Source organism: Patiria miniata, unplaced genomic scaffold (genome assembly GCF_015706575.1).
Source record: "Patiria miniata isolate m_02_andy unplaced genomic scaffold, ASM1570657v1 HiC_scaffold_22, whole genome shotgun sequence".
In the NCBI taxonomy this organism is placed as follows: domain Eukaryota; kingdom Metazoa; phylum Echinodermata; class Asteroidea; order Valvatida; family Asterinidae; genus Patiria; species Patiria miniata.
The window spans coordinates 12545699-12563436 of NW_024037061.1; the positions used below are offsets into that span (position 1 = coordinate 12545699).

Sequence of the window (17738 nt, forward strand, 5' to 3'; positions counted from 1 at the left end):
ATCAAGCAATATAAACCAATCATCTGACGGTGGTTTGCGGTTACCAGCAACAGCACCCGCGCCATAGCGCGCGTGCTGTCTGGCGCCAGACGATGGCTGATTTACGTTAGTAATTCTGCATTTTCATTGGTCAATTCACAACAGGTAATGCATTATGCATGTCTACCAAATCGGTAGACAAATGTAAAGAAAAACATAAGCGTTCTCCACGAGATGGTAAAGGCCCTCGCGGCTTCGCCGCTCGTGCTAGTCTTTTTATGTGTCAGCATCCGGGGTGCGTCACGTGTCCGGGTAAGCGCGTGGGACTTGACTAAAGGCTAATTCGGACACGGCCTTCACATTAGACTTGGTGCCAAGTCGATAATTGTTTTGCGTATGGTAACCAGTTACTGCATGGCTCCACGCACGCAAAATATCGCTACAATGCGCGTAGTCTGGTTCCCAGACCAAAATGACTATTGCTGTTAAATTACCGACTAGGCGAATACGTTTTCCATTTTGTACACAACATATGGGAGTATTTTGAATCGCTAGCGAATTCTATGCGAGCACTCTGATTGGTTCAGATTCCAGAGTGTATTCTAGGCCGCCACGGAAGATCATCGAGGCTTTGTACTTTTGAGCATGGAGCTCCATGTTTGAGATTTGTATTTGTGTTGTGTAACATCACAAAAATCATTATAGGGCATACACGACTCAAATAAATCAAGTATATCACAATGATACATTTTATTTTAATACACAATTGACCTAGCTGAGTGTATGGGCCGTTAAAACATCGCCAGATCTGCAAACATGTCCCCAACGTATCGAGACGAACTCCCCATGTAACAGATTGAATGAGTCCTCATTTGCATAGCGGTGCGCGATTGGATCTCACCGCAAAAATGCATTGCATATGTATTGCGCTGCACGCGATAACGGTGCAAGAACGTAATCACAACTCGGCCGATTACGTACTAGTCTTATACCAGCCGCGCCGATGGAGTTCGACTGAAGTTCACGGACAAAATACGACGTTCTAACGACTTGTCATCAAGTCTACCTTCACCTAAGAGTTGTGAGAATAGTCAGCATCTTTGGTCTGGGTACCAGGCTACCCAGTCGATCAGCACACTCATTCACTCCGCACAAAATACAGGATGCAAGCAAACATTACTGGCACGATCAAAATTAATTGCGACATCGTGTCAACCAACATTTGTGAACATTAATCAAGCTTTGTAAATAGAAAAGAATAAAACAAAAGTGTTTTTTTTTTAATATCTAACAAAATCACATTTTACTGCACAAAATTGTTTGTCTAAGCGATAAAAATATTTATATGCATAAAAACAATAAATAATTTACTTTCCAGACAAACTTTCCAACTTGACCTTGCAGCCAATTTTTATGTAAATAATCTATACGAACGGGCAGGCCTACTCATAAAACTTCGGAGCAGTGGCTCGTCTGTTCTTGATCTTAAATTGTATTTTATTTTATTTAACCAAAGAAATCATAAGGTGTGAAAACTCGAATGTGTACTTTCATCTTATTATTATTTTTGAGCACGGTGTCGTATTTCTCATTTGCGCGAGAGAAATTGCCAACACCTGCTGAACATTCGTCACTATACGGCACGGGTCTGTTGACTGGAGCCATAATGAATGAAGACCCTCACATCCACGAGACCGAGCAAAATCGTGCTTTTAGTTTGAGAATTATTAAAGACGCATTTTGTGATTTTCCTGTCAGCTTTCAGATGCCGTGGGGAAATCTTGAAGACGGGTCGTGCTATTTTCGAGTTCTCCCCCCCAAAAAATCTGTTAAGATTAAATTGCTCGTTTTCTGGCAATGGGAAACTTAGTCACTTTTGAATATGACATTGAAAGGAAAGAAAAACAATTCGGCCAACCTGCTTTAGAATGTTTTTTTTATATTTTTTTTTTTACAAATTTCGAATTATTGATGCCCGACAATAATTCAGTTCTCACAGGGTAATCTAGTTCCAGCCTTATCAAAACCGAGAAAGTTTCGACCGGAAACTAGTCTTCTTGTATTAAGGCGGATCTCAATTTGGCCCCAAAAGCCCCAAAAGATGACAAAAACAAGCTTAGATCCAATGCCGGGAATCGAACCGGAGCCTCGTAAAAAAAAACACGAATCCCAACCACTATGCCAGGTGGGATTTACTTTAGAACTGGCCATTTCATGATTATATTTTACATTTCAAAAGTCATAATTTTCAAATTATGATTGAAAATAAAACCTACCACTTCCCATGGCGGGAATCGAACCGCGTGGGTGAAAACCACGAATCCTAACCACTAGACCACATGGGATTTGTTGTCTATCTACTCGCATCTCTATACTGTTAAACATCTTACTTTATTATGACTCGAAGAAATATCCATCAAGTTCCTTGGCCGGGAATCGAACCCGGAACGTGAAACCATGAATCACAACCGCTAGACCACATGGGCTTTGTTGACTATTCACTCGCATTTTCTGTACTGTAAATTAATTACCTTTCATATATGACTAAAATAAATATCCTGCAAGTTCATCGAACCCAGGCCATGTGAGTAAAACCCACAAAATACCACTATACCACAAGGGATCTTCCAATCCAGCAGTCTCATTTTCTTCACCTTAGCCCTATTTTATAATTGTTTAAATTTGACGGTTTGAAATATATTTTATCAGATATGATTATACTGGTGAACGCTTCCCATTGTTGAGGGTAAACAAAATAAACCAGGCCGTATGGGTGAAAACCACGAATCCTAACCACTGTTGACCACAATGAGATATGATGACCCGTGTTTCCACAATACATACATTTTTCAAAAAATAACTTTAAAAATCAATGAAGTTCCCATGCAGGGAATCGAACCCGGACATCTAAGTTAAGTTACTTTTGAATGAAACATCGAGCGATAACATTGGCGTTGATTAGTAATGGAATAATGAGTTCAGTGTTGTAGTCGAGTACTTTTTCCGAGTACCGCTCACTGCCGAGTACTTGGGTTACCCAGTACGAGTACGAGTACTTCCGAGTACATGTACAGGTCTCCAAGTACGAGTACTTGTACTTCCGAGTATGAGTACGAGTACGACTCCTTAGAAGTACGAGTACGAGTACGAGTGGTAAGTCAAGCTATACCATTTTTTTTCGAGTACTGCTATTCGAGTACGAGTACTTTGATGATTGAGTACAATTTCGACATGTTGAGTACGACTAATTTGCTGCTTGAGTACGAGTATCATCATTTCGAGTACGAGTACTTTGACATTCGAGTACGAGAACGAGTACTCTTTTAAAAAAAGTACTCGAGTACGAGTACCGAGTACAAGTACTATAACACTGATAATGACTTTACACATTTCTTACTATTTACTGCCAGGTAATGAAATCTTCATAATTTATGCACAAATCTCTTATAATAGTAATATTTTATCCTAAGATTCCATTTATTCTCAAACGTGACTTAAATTTACTGCCTCGGCCAGACCTTAAATGACTACCGTCCTATTTTATTTCGTTCATTGTTGAAATGAAGAAAAAAATGGTCTGTCCTCTCCAGAAGTGACAAAACAAAGAGAGCCGGAAAAGCTTGGCTTCTGACATACCGCTAATTCAATTAGTTACATGTAAATGGAACGAACGTATATTCTCTTTAATAAAAAAATTTCACCACATTCGTTGTAAATAATTAAAAAACCCATCTCCATTTTTCTATTAAAGTCCGACGCCGTTATCTGTTTATGCATGCATTGTTAGTTTCGTCGTAAGAGTTGCTGAGCATACATTTATTTTACCAAATGTATGTGCTAAACATAGATGCACCCCGTCACCAACGCTAAACAATTTACATCGCATTTAATAAGAGAGTACATTTGTTGTGCTTGGCCGGTGTTAAACAAGTGCAATGGGGCCTGCACCCAATTTCATCAAACTCTTCGTAACTTACGATGCATCGCAGCGACCCATTTCACGAAACACGTCGTAAGTGCGACGCGTCGTAGGTGTATTTATAGCACAACTCGATGACTGTTTTATGTATTTAGTCAGCGTCCAGTAAATAGTCGTCTAATATTCAACAAACAGTCGTCGGATCTCAGCTCGAAATTTGTTAAAACGTTTAAGTGGCGGCCGTGCGATGCAATTTTGAAGGAAACAAGCTCTCATTGGACTGTATAGCTACTTTGAAATTTCAACTCTAATATTCCGGTGTAATTCATAATTATTCAATGAATTTCCTATTTACAATTTTACACACATTACCTCGGTATTATAATCTCGTTAATGTAATGTTAATGGCATAAAACTGGCTTAGAAATGACTCTTCTTATTTTTGGACGACCACTAGACACGTCTTAACTTGCGACGTGTTTTAAGCCGTTGTCAAGGAGCTTTCGACGCGTTCAACACATCGCAACTTTCGTGAAATGGATGATACGACGCGTCGCGAGTTGCGACGTGTTACACGTAACTCGAGTTACGACGCGTCGCAGCGCTTCGTGATATCGGGTGCAGGTCGCAGATAACGGCCCGGCGAGCCGAAGGCAAGGGACGTTATCCGCGACCAGGGCCCAATTTCACGGCGCAGCCACGCACGAACATTGCTAAGCGCAACAAAAGTCTGGCTTATAAAAGCAGTTTACCAGCTGAAACTCCATGTGATTTTCATGCTAAGCAATCACGAGCAATATACATCACATGGAGTTTTGGCTGGTAACCTGCTTTTATAAGCCAGACTTTTTTGTGCTTAGCAAATTTGTGTGCTTAGCAGCGCCGTGAAATTGGCCCCAGGCCCCTATCTGGTTTAAACGTACTTGTTTAAAGCCGGCCAAGCACATAATTATTAGCATTCATAAATAATTTTTCCGGTTAATAGGCCAAATAACGACAAAAATTGACAAAATTCCAACGATTTCTTTGAACAGTTTTACTTTTTTTGTGAAATACCCTTCTGGCCACGCCTTTGGTTTGTGCCTCGTGCGCGTAGTGCTGCGCGCGCGGCGCGTACTGCGCGATGTGGCGCAGAACGCAGCGGTGTTTTACCGGCGGATAAACCACCCACGTGACGGGCTCTCGACCAATGGGAATTGATAAACTGTCCCGGGTATTTATAAACGGCAATTTAAGATTTCTGCACTTGGCTTAATTTTTGTTTTCTACGAATTTGGCCTCAGATATAATAAGTTTTGCAAAAACATATTGACTTCCACAAATCGAAATTTAAAGTCGATTATCGACTCAATCGATTAACAACATTTTATCGATATTTGTGGTCTAACTCGCACCCAGGGGAACACGGGACCGGGCCGCAAATTCGAGAGTTTTTTCTCCGAACTATAGTCTGGGAACCAGTGCGACATCGCGAGGGATCTGTACTTTATATTACCCATTCGGGCATTGCCTTGCGGGGAGCAATCATGCCAAATTACCTCGCCAAATTGATGAACAAAATGAACAAAATAATCTCTATGGAACAGCTCACCTGTTCCTTAGAAAAAAAAGACAGGTTTATTTGGAAGTGATGTTCGGACAAGTGCAGGATCTGGTGCGCAATACGCGCCGTAATAATCAACGTACTGAATATCACCGGATTACAGGGACAAAAACATGATTTCCCTGGCTGATGAGCTCACCTGCAGGAGGGATAATGGTAGATGTAGAGGTCATGCAGTGGCAGGAGCTGTAGGCCGCAATTGCCAATAATAGCCAAGGGCAGCTATCAATGAGATGGTGCCTCAAGACACTCTAAAGGATGTGATTTAGAGAGCAGATGAGATTATTGTGGCTGTCTCGCGAGATATGAACGGAATTAATGTTCAGAGGTCAATTTCGTTCAACTGCTAATCAAATAACGTTATACAATACAGAGTATTTGCCCAAAAAAGTTACCGAGTAAAATGTCACATGATATGTACTGCAAGAGACCTTTCCTGGCCTTGCCCACCGAGGAATTAAACCAAAGATACACACCATTGTACCATCTATTAAATACAGTACGTTTGTCTCATTCATAACAACAATTGATTGCACCGAGCATTTATTTCAGTTTTATCCATTATCGCCTTGTGGCCATGGCTCCTTCAAATCGGTCGTTGCAGATTCCCTCATGTTTTCTCTGCACAGATGAACATTCCGTGCTATTTCTTCCATTAATTGTTTTGCTTTTTTTACGCATCATCTCAGATTCTGTCGACATTTCGGATGACAAACCACTCAGAACCCAAAACATGCATCACTTCTACATCACATCAACCCTGTATGCTGGGAGGATTTAGGACTCCAACACGCATGCATTGGTAATGCTCCACGGAGAGCTTTAGGGCATTTACAGCCGCGCAGCCAAAAGTAGTTTTTCGGTTGGACTGCGTTTGAACCATTCTCGTTCGCACGGAGAAGCCGAGAATTTAATGGGGGGCTTAATTCACGATCACGGGGACCTTTTAGCAGATCAAATCTGGTGGGGTGGGGGTAGGGGGTATTACAGACAAGACATGGGTGGATCCGGTCTGTACGGATGAGATGATGAATCACTAGAGGTGGGAAAATCCAGCAGAAAATTGGTAAATATTTTTGTCTTCAAACGGTAGGTCATCGCGATTGAAGAGTGCAAGTGTTGTGGGGCAAGTATACGTTTTCACGTTCTTCCATCCTCTCACAGATTTCACTGAGTTTCGGGCATCTCATACAGAGGCCACCACATTATTGTTAAAGTTACCAACTCAAACAAATTATTCTAAATAGACAATATTTAATATTGACCCAACAGATGTAACGCAGAAATTACTGTATCAGTAAGAAAAGACTTGTTGTTGATACTGGGTCAAACACTGTCCAAACTATATAGACCAGATTTTGACACGGGAGTGACTGCATTATGCATAATGTGATCGAAAAAAACATACATTGATAGGGCAAAGAGCAATGACTATATAAATATAAAGTCATATTATAAATTCAAATTAATTAGAGCATTGAGTACCTACTTGTTGGTAGATACGTGCACTGTATAAGACTCCGGTTTAAAAAAAAAATCGAAATGTGATTAAAATTTTTGACATTTTGGCATGGGTTTAGCTGACTCAGCTTCAAGTTTCAAAGCTATATGTGACCATTTAAGTTTTAACAGCCAATTTAACTTGTGAGAATGTGGTCCCACTCACACCCAATTATCTTCGCCATTATAATGGGTATGAGATGAACAGCCAATTTAGACTTGAGGACAAGTCACTAGACAGTCGTGTTTTGTCTGTTGGCGCCCGCGGTAGGCTATACTTGCACCGTCCCCGCAAACCGTACCGTGGGACGACGCAGTACCACGTAGCTGTCCACGCCGGCGTGGTGCGCGACAGGCGAACAAAACCCGGCTAATTACCGACTTGATTTCGAGTCTATAGCCAATTCTACCAATAAATACCACTTTGAAGACATAGTTTGTACTCAACCGTTTGTATTTCAGTAAGCTTGGATTTTTCAAAGATGATTTTCCCACTGAGACCAGTGAATAATTTCAAATGATCGCACAAGATCGCATCTCTAAGCTTCACTAAACTAGTGATTGATAGTTCAATAAGAAGAAAGATACATGTCACGCTGGACAGCCGGCCTTTTCAATTTCAACACAGCCTTAATGAGCTCAAGAACACGCTTGTGACAAGCACCCAAGTCTAATTTAGTTTACAAGGGAGAAGTAATTTTCGGGAAACTAAGGTTCGGATTAGAAGCAGGAGATAGATTTATGCAGTGAGGTTTCCTGAAGTTTATAGCCGCCAACTTTTCTTTCTATATACTCCCGTAATTATTGCATTCATTCATCCCAAGTGTACCAGTTTCAACACTGATGTTTTTTTTTAAAAAATAGGATAATGTTATTCTATCCGATTTTTGGTATGAAATTACCTCATTGTTGGTTAATTCGAGAGAAAATTCGAAATCGTTTTGGCAGAATTTTGGCAACAATATAGCAATTGTTGTATCATGGAGCTATGTTTTATAGCTCCATTGTTGTATTGATCGGTGCTTGGCAAGAAGTTGAGCAATTTTCGTCAATTTTTTTCGGGCTCCAGGTAAGCCTTGAGAATGGTACACTTTGCAACTATTGACGAGAAGTTTTTTTAAAGAAAATTTATAAATTGGCTATAAATAGGCCTGCTTGGAAATTCTCGTACGGGAACAATTGGATTTGGTTTGAAAAAAAAGTATGTTTTTTTATAATAGGTTTCTCCTCGACGCATAACCTGAAGTAGCATAATTGCAATTCCCTATCAGTTTCCCCTGGGAATCTGTGCATAATCCTAGCACCATTAAGTCCACCAATCCAACCTAATCCGACCAACCCCACCCATACTTATACAGCGGAAGGTCTGCAAACAGCGACCCCCATGCTGTCTGGTACATACGACCAGTCTAATGACGCGGCGGTAAAAATGAACCCGATTCAAAACGGTTGGAACGTACATGCGTCCTTTAAGTGCATAGATCATGCATATAGCAGGGGCTTAAGAGTAAACGTGTTTTTGCTGTCAGATGCACCGTGACATGCATTCCTGTCTTTGTAATAAAACCGTATTTTAAAAACAGCATGAGGCGGCCCTATTTGCAAGGGAGTCTGGTAATGTACCGGTAACTTAACAAGATAAGACGGAGGCCTCCGCAAATATTTTGCATAGTAAGTAAAATATTTTCGTAGCCCTGTAGTTTAGGACACTCCTCTTATGTGTTACAAGGTCCGTTCATAAATCAAAACCCTGTCCTCTTTCCACAATATGAAGCTAGCTAATATCAGTAACATGCTATAATTGGCGAACTATTTTGATGATTCCAAACACATGAAGTGACTTATCCTGCTTGTAATAATAAGAATAAGAATAATAATTTGGGAGGCTAATCATCCTTACTCGTAGCTGGTATGCTGAATTGCGAAGGACGCGGCTACAACGTGGTCGGGCCGCTGGCACGTAAAGGCGCCTATGGCTGCCGGCCACATCGACCCATATATGACCACAGAGCACAGCCTGAGATCGAAAGTGTTTGATTTTTCCGGAGGGAGGAAAACCGGAGGGCCCGGAGAAAAACCCTCGAGGCACAGGAGAGAACCAACGCACAACTCTACTCACATGTGATCCGCGGCCAGGATTCGAACCGTTGGTGAGAGGCGAGCGCTTTGCGCACAAGCCACCCCGCACAAGCCACCCATGCTGGTATCGTAGTCAAGTGTTTAGGTATTAAGTCCCAAAACATAAGAGCGTCTTTTCATTCTCTGATATAAAACGGGGTCCTAAACTACACGATTAGGCCTACCAAACTTCGTTTTTGCAACCTTTCATCTTAGGAACTACGGGAAAAAAACCCAATAAGAATGAAAGGTGTGACGTACACTATCATTCCTTCTCTGCCATGCCCGTAGCTAGGTCTATAAAGCAAGCACTCGCAACATATTCAGTGTTTTGTGGTGGTGTTGTGTGACATGTACACGAATGAAATTGTATACTACACACCAACTAGCTGTCAAAATATGCGGTCAATCCCAAGCTTTGTCGTTTCACACTGGAACATTTGCCTACAGATTTTAGATTGGGTATCCACGGAGGGTCGGGAGGGAACAATCTGGGAAAAGGCTTTTATATACGTCATGCCATTGGAGACTGAACCCCTCATTACTCGACCTTACTACTCGAAATTCCCATCCCTGATAAAATTTATATTAGTGTCTCAAAGTAGGCCCTACAAGCGCCACTTTTTGTCAAAAGTGATGTCTACAATGTTTAATAATATACTCTTGATTTCCCTTACTCGTTTCTAAATTCGTATACACAACCACTGCAACAGGAGATTTGAGATGGTCACTGGAGATATACTTGTAAGAGGAAAAGCAAAGTGGCAATTTTTGTTGAGATTTTTCACAAATTTATAACCAAACTAGAGTCCCCTTTCAAGTACTATCCAAATCTTGAGGGTTCCTTGGCGACCAATCTTGAGTTGCGGTCGCTCGCATTGTGAAGGAGCGCGTCGGGATCATGATAAAAGGGCTGACGTGTTGCGAACATTACCAAACATTGGTCAAATTATTTTGGTGTAGCAATACACTGCAATGGAAACTCTGATTAGGCCTATAACTAAGGCAAACTTGGTGTTGTGAGACGAGACGTGGATCGCGCCGTCTCGTAAATAGGCTACGATAATGCAGGCTTATAGCCCTGCACAGTCTCTCCATAAAAGTTTACTTGGTATTTCTTCACGGTGTATGTGCTGGTTTATTGCAATAATAAAGCGTCGGCGCCAAGGGTGGCAAAACATCGCGCCGTGAACATTATTGCGGAAGTTTGCGTGTCATCCCGATTACCAAGGAAAGTTCGTGCGCATCGATCATCAGACTGACATGCAAGTATCCCATCCTAACTTGACGATATATCATCACTGCTCATTACCTATTGAGGGCGCTATCACATTTGCGTACATGTCTGAACAAAGTGTAGTTGTACTAGATTTGAAGACCTGTAAACGTTAGATAAATATCATAAAAGGTTTTGAATTAGAATATACATTAAGGCCACCTTAGATGAGGGTCTATTCGTTTCCAGTAAATTGACTGCCATAGACTTCAGTGACAATTATGCGTATTTCCCAAACTTATTGAAAATACTTGCAACTCTCGTGTTTGAGACGGCATCAAATTAAAGCTTATTTCATCATCTTTTATTTTTTGTTCAATTTTTTGGGGATTAACCAGAGACTTTTGGGAGAAAATTCCATCCAAAAATGATCACCACTAAAGGTAGTCCTGAAGCCCTTCGCCATTTTGAAAAAGGATGCCTATACGCTCCATTGCAAAACAGAGACATTTTAGGGCCTAATTTCATCCATATTTCACAGAAATACGAGCTCGCAGTCCTCTGCACCGCTTCCACTCTTCCTTTTTTTTCACAAATCATCAAGTTCACGATCTAGCTGCTCTAATATCGAAGAATTTGGGGACGCAAATCGTGATGTGGCCGGCGTAGGCTGGCCTGCACCCTTCAGGCGGTTCGAAACATGGCTACTCTTGATCCTCTTGCGACCTTGCCCATGTCAGAACCAGCTACACGGACCGATAAAGATGTCGACACGCCACATGTGTCATCATGCAGAGGTGTGACCCAAAGTCACTGCACTGCAAGAGTTTGCATTCTGAATACAGGGGTGATTAGCCAAGCCTGACTGCGAATCCATAGGTACGGGTTGACCATATAAGAACAGATTCTGCGAAGCACGGCAAGTCGTAGAATTATCTTAATTCTCAATCAAGACGTTTTTGCCAAGCTTTGCATGTGACTATATATACCCGTTGTCGGGGCAGTTAATGACAACTCCATATTCATATACTGTCAGGGGAACGCGTGCCTAGATCTCACGGCAGAGCTGAATAATTATGCTAGCTTAGCTGACAAGTGCTAAGCTCAATGCTCAAGCCTTGGCATATTCATAACTATTTAAATTGTATTGTATGCCCCCAGTCGAGAATTGTTAATTTGAAATTACTCAACAATACTGCTTGTCCATGATTGACAAGAGCACTATGACAGTAATTCTTATTTTATGACTTTAACAACGTCAGCCGAGTAAAACTTCAATGAAGGCAAGAAAAAGTCCTGACTTTGCGCAAGAACAGCCTACATTTTATTTTAAATTGAAGCGTACAATATAATCTGCTCAGGCCTACTACTACTAGCGGCGTTATGTTTGCCGTACAAAGCAAATATTGATACCCATACTGAAATGACATTCAAAGTGCTTGGTAATGACGGTGTGCAATGTAAACGTGGATGTGTCGTGCTCAACCAAGCGAGAGAAAACGTCAGTGTTTAAGCCACGTCTGGACACAACCTAGAGGCGAGGCGTCAGTTTTCACAGCCGGCCGTGTGCAGAAGGTTGTGGCCGGCACCGGGTACCTGTCACGGCCCCGGCGCGTCTATAGAGATCATGGACATTATGAGGTGTGTGACGGAGTGACAAAATGAAAATTGCCGCTGGTTAGTACGGGTTGCTCTTAAAACAACACGCTGCACGAAACAAAGGAATACTTTAAAAAGTGATGTTTTCTTAAGATTGTTACTGACGTGCCTCGTTTTCGCCATCTCAACTTGTTACCGTGAAAGCCCCATCATTTGACGCTTCAAAAGATAAACAAACACGCATCACTTAGATAGAAACGACTTGACTTTAGCTTGTTGGTTATTAAGAAGTGAGGTGAGGTCTCGCTTTGTTTTTATTACAGACTTTAATCTATCCACATGTACGCAGATTAGGCCTTTCCTAAAATGAATAATCCAAAGCGTTTGACACAAGACACTGAACTCATGGACTGCTAGGACCAAATTAAATGTTTGAAATCATTATTTAAGACGTGGGCTCTATATTACAAACACCTTTTCAGTTATTCAGGGCCCATGTGAAGTGACGCCATTAACAATGAATCCAACAAAGGATCATGTTTTGATCAGACTGGCAACATGTCAAAGTGTCAATGTAAGGAAGCAATGCTCCATGAGGGATATTCTGAGACATAGAGCCCATCACAATCTGTCTGCCATAAGTCTTCGATTGTTCGGTGACCACGAACCCCGATATGTCTATAGGGAGAAAACAAACATTTTGCCGCCAAATTCCATGACGTTAAGATTACACCTTCAATGCTGCCAGACAACGAAACGAGCAAGGGAATCCGCAGGGGAGGGACTACTTTCTTCCGCGGGGACCAGTATTGACGTCATGCACGGTCACACGCGAACGTGATCGCAATGCCAATAGCTCACCATTCGAACCGAATCACCGCTGCATAAGTCCACTTTTTAAATGTCAAGTGTGTTAACTGCTCATCAAGTGACGTAAGCCGCTTAATGATAGGTCAGGGAGTTTTTGGTCACACGCCCCACTCTTAAATCATTGGAACTCATCAGCCGACGGTCCATCCAGGGTTATTTCAAAAAAAATTCTAATCAAACGGCTGTTTTGTGACGAAGTTTTGGTAAAGGAAAAATGCCTTGGTAATTGAGGGCGTTCGTTGAATGTGATATTCACTTGAGGAAAGTAAAAAAAAAATAGATTCGATCTTAATTTAAGCTGTGACGCATGCGCTTTTCGGTCCTTCATAATTATCATGAATGACGGGTAACAAAAAATCGTCATTTAGGGCCTAAGTTTAAAAATTTAGATTCCGACAGCAACTTTCACAAAGGAGTTAATACATGTAGGCCTACCAATAAGTTTAAAAAAGCAAATCAACCAGCAATAAGATAAAACATTGATGGAATTTTGGTTTGGAATAAAGATTTATAGTGAAAAGTTCGTTTTGTCCTACGTTCCCTTCAAAGCACAAGGTCAGTGCCATCTTATTCTTAAGGTAGAGCGGAAGAGTCTTGCACTGGTGGGGAATGTGCGACTTTAGTGGTTAGAGTTCGTGACTCGTGATCAGAGTGTCAGGGGTTCGAATCCAGCTGCTGGTCACATATGTTGTGTCCTTGGGCAAGTTACTTTAACCCCACTTGCATCTCGCCACCCAGGAGTATAAAGGGGTACCGGCTTTAGCTGGGGGGTATAGGTCTAGCATCGATTCCGGGGGAAAAGAAATATTCTCAGTCGTTTCATGTTACTGAACCCGGAAATAGACGCCCGGCTTGATGGGCCACATTTACTTCTTCTTAAGTTCTTCTCCTTTGTTTACACTAAAAAGCAGATCTGAGTTCGTTTCTCACTTCAGGACGATTTTGAAATGTTCTCAGGGAAGGGTAAAACGAATTACTGATACCTCTTTTTGGAACCTCAACAGCTTGTATGCCAGCGCATCGTACCCACCACGCTCTATTAATAATCTGAACCATCACAACTCCTTCCGATGGTTCATCGAAGCTGATTCAACATAACAGCATAAAAGTCGAGTGCTTGCTCTCCCCCATTTTGTCACAATGTTGTGACGTTTTACGATAGTAAATCTTGTTTGCCGATCCGGACCGCCACTGGACCTGATGTAAGTGCCCTCCACTCCGTACCGGAGACTCCGGGAACCAATCGGGACACGGTGAGCAAAAAATCCTGAGTGGGTTCAGAATAGATCTCGGGACTAAAAGGGAAAAAAACATGGCGACGAAAGAAAGTGAGTATCTTCAAAATACTTTGCTGAAACAGATCGGGCTGACTGTCTGCTCTTTGCCTGTATTATGCTTAGAACATGATGGAAAAGGTCTTATCCGTAATTGGTTTGATCCTTTTAAAAGTCAGTGCACTGTAATCCAATCATATATAAATCAGCTTGAGCCGAGCGGCGTAGGTTTCTAAATGGGTGTATAACCTGAAATGTTATAAGGATGGATGCTCATGGCAATATCCGTGCATGTAGGCAACTGCATCCTTTATAGGATGTGCTCTAGCGAATATATGGTAGGGCCTATGTCTGCTGTAATTTTGAATGGAGGCTCAATGTCACCCGTGTTTGATAGTGTCAAACACTAATGACGTCACTACCTTCACCACTACCAAGGGTAATGACGTCAGTGGTGTCCTTTTGTCATGGGTATGGCGCGCAGATACATTTACACAAAATAGGAAATAAATTTATTAAAAACCAACGTGTCTTTACACATGTGCCAAGTTGCTAGCCGATTACTGCATGGCGTACATGCCTCTCTTTCTGAAATCCATTCTTTATGGTTGCGCAAAATATGAAACATTAATTGCATTCATAAGTATTATTCATCAGATGACACGAACACTTATCTGCATCATCGTCTTTCCTCCAATGCGTTACGTTACAGGCAATAAAAAATGCAATGACATACACTCCCATTCGTATCTGTTTAACTGCAAATGCACTGTCTCCGTGATCTCGTAACCACGCCAATAATCTCTTGGTACTACTCTGCTGATACCTATAATCCAAGATCATTTCTGCCCCTGCTAGTTGTTTTTTTGTTAATATTTTCTGTCGTGGCTGAGAGGAGGGCTTATATTCCACTGGGTATAAGACGCCGAGCACCTGTCCATATATCCATCTTTTCTTGATTCTGTGTATCATGGTTCCCTTTTGTTCTTACTTGGTTCAGCTTGACTCAGATGTCCAATAGATTTACATTAAGTACAGTGATTTATGTGATTGATGTTCAATGTATTTCCTTGTGGTGTTAGCCATTATAAATTTCACTGCTGTCGGAACTATGTGAGTTATAAATTACCAAAGGTACACGGCGCTCTAAAAGTACCATGCTGTTTGACAAATTGTGAGTAAACAAATAATTTTCTCGAATTGTCTTGTGAGCCTTATTTTAAGAATCTGGAAAGGGTAGCTAAAAGAAAACACTCATTCAACATCACATGGTATGCCTTATCTAAATAACGGTATTATAAGCTTACGCTTACGTCAGTAAAATGTCATTCTGTATAAACGCTTTCTCATACAAAAGTAAAGCTTCGATGAATCTCCGTCCAAACAGCATAAATCACGATGAATTGAACTGGATAGCTGTCTCTGATTGTGTTCCATCGGATCGTGACCTTCTGATCAAAATATCCACTTTGTGGGAGTTAATGCTATTTCAAGTAATTACATACACATTCCGTGTCTTATAAACAACATGCTCAGATGGTAAATAGTTGCTATTCTCGAGACTATTATCGTAAATCCTCCATTGGCAGTCGCATACCAACAATTTGGCCGTAAACGTGAAGCTATTTCCCCTCAAAAAAGGAAATCGGTTTGGGCGGGATGATAACTTACGGCGTCAGAGGAGAGGGCACATTTCCTCGCGTGCAACCTGAGCGGCCCGGGTTCTAGTCCTATCCTGACTTATAAACGAATTTGGTTTACTAGTCACAACCTTACACTGTAAAAAGGTTGGATAAAACATTGTTGGGCAACGTAATTTACTCAGCATTGGTATGAAATCACCTCATATTGGGTTGAATTGGGTAAAAAATGTCATACTATTGGGAAGAAGTGTTGGCAGTTGATAATTCGACCAGCATTGGTCGAATTTTCAATTTTGCCCAATTCCTTTTGCAGTGTACTCTACAGGGACTAAACGATTCAGATTGAAAAACAGTCTTTGGTATTAAGTTTAACACGCTGAAAAAGAACCAATCCAGTGGGAAACTCGAGTCAAAACTCAATCTCGGTTCGATTGTGACTGAATTTCACTCTAAAAATAATGTGAGGCCCGTAGTTTCAGTCGATGGGAGTGAATTTTCATCACTCCTTGGAAATAAGAGAGTTATGAGTTTATCCACCTTATAGGCTTGATGTTCTCATAGTCTTCATTTCCTTGGTGCAGTAGGCGCTCTTCAGGAATTCGTCCTTACCAGAACTTGAAGGAAATCATATTATTTTTGACAATCCCCTCATAATTCACACTCCTTTTACATGTACAGCTATCCGCGTGGCAGGTATAGTCCTAGTGTTTTCGTAGGTACCGCGTAAAACGTCATTTTGTCGGTGTGTTATTGTATGTACAACATTACTGAAGCAACAATTTTGCACGCGTGCAGAAGAATGGCTCAACCAGTTGGTGTTAAAGAAACCGCCGCATTTACGCTGAGTTAATTAAACCACTATTGGCAAAGCACAAGACAGGCAACACGCTAAATTTCAGGGCTGTTGTTTTTCACTGTGATGAATTTCATATTAGGAGTTAATATAGTTTCAATGAAAAGTTGACACATGTCATCATCTTTAATTTGTACGTACGAATGTCAATTAATTGAAATGACAGTGCTTGAAACTGAATAAAAGTACATTAACGCAACTTTTAAATGATGACATTTGTTTGAGTCATTTGTTTCTGCAAACCGTCACTTTCAGAAACATTTATGGATGTGTTATAAAGTGATTGGTGTGTACCTCCGTAATACGATACGGCTTTGTACTTCAACTATAATGATTATAATTATGAAGTATCGCGCTTTCAATCCCGTACTTTAGAAAAAATAAAATGCTGCTCGATATACCGTATGCTAGTACAATCAATATGCGTGGCCAACGTGCGACTTATAAGCGATAAGCAAAAACGCCCATTATAACCGTTGACAATATTGGCATTCGACATCCAGTCAAAGGGATGCTTACAACCCTGGCCGAATTAGAAAAAAAGTTACTTCATGTTAGAACCTCAAGAAAAAAAGAAGTATTTTCCCCGTTTTGTTGCATAGCTAATGAGAAGAGTTACCAAAATTTCCGACTTACATGACAACGTAGGCTATGACGCATATCTGAACCACCCTGTTGATCAGCCCCACCTTCTTGCTCTTGATCTGTACCATCTTGGGTGTGTCGTAGTCGAAAAACTGGTCCGACATCATCCCGACGTAGCTGCCGACCCGCGAGCCGAAGTTACCTAGCGCTTTCCCCATCTTACTGCTGCTCTTGGAGAGATCACTCGCGCTGGACGAGACGGAACAACTTTCCATAAAAGAGGACGTTTGTATAATTTTGCAGATTTCACCGGAAAACAACGCCTGGTATTATTTTCACCAAGATACTATACTGCACACGAGTTGGCAAACTCTCAAAACGCAGATACCTTGTAAAGTTGGTCCAAGTCTGGCTACCGTCTTTTTCGCAATTGCTTCCAAAACGCAATTTGCTGGAAAATCTTGACTAGGCCTTGTTTGTCAGACGTCCTTTGAGTGAGGCCCGCGGTGTTTTTATCATGAATCGTTGGGTTGTAAAAACATACCAAAGTTTGCTGAGGGTTTGGAGAATTAGCCTGCT

General features: G+C 41.3%; 1 protein-coding gene across 1 annotated transcript in view; it reads right to left on the bottom strand.

Moving 5' to 3' along the window:
• LOC119730091 (P2X purinoceptor 4-like) overlaps positions 1-17377 on the bottom strand; it is a 69671-nt gene extending 52294 nt beyond the window's left edge. The window contains exon 1 of the mRNA XM_038202874.1: positions 17211-17377. Within this exon, the coding sequence (XP_038058802.1) occupies positions 17211-17377 (167 nt within the window). The remainder of the gene's footprint in view (positions 1-17210) is intronic.
• Between the last annotated feature and the right edge of the window lie 361 nt (positions 17378-17738).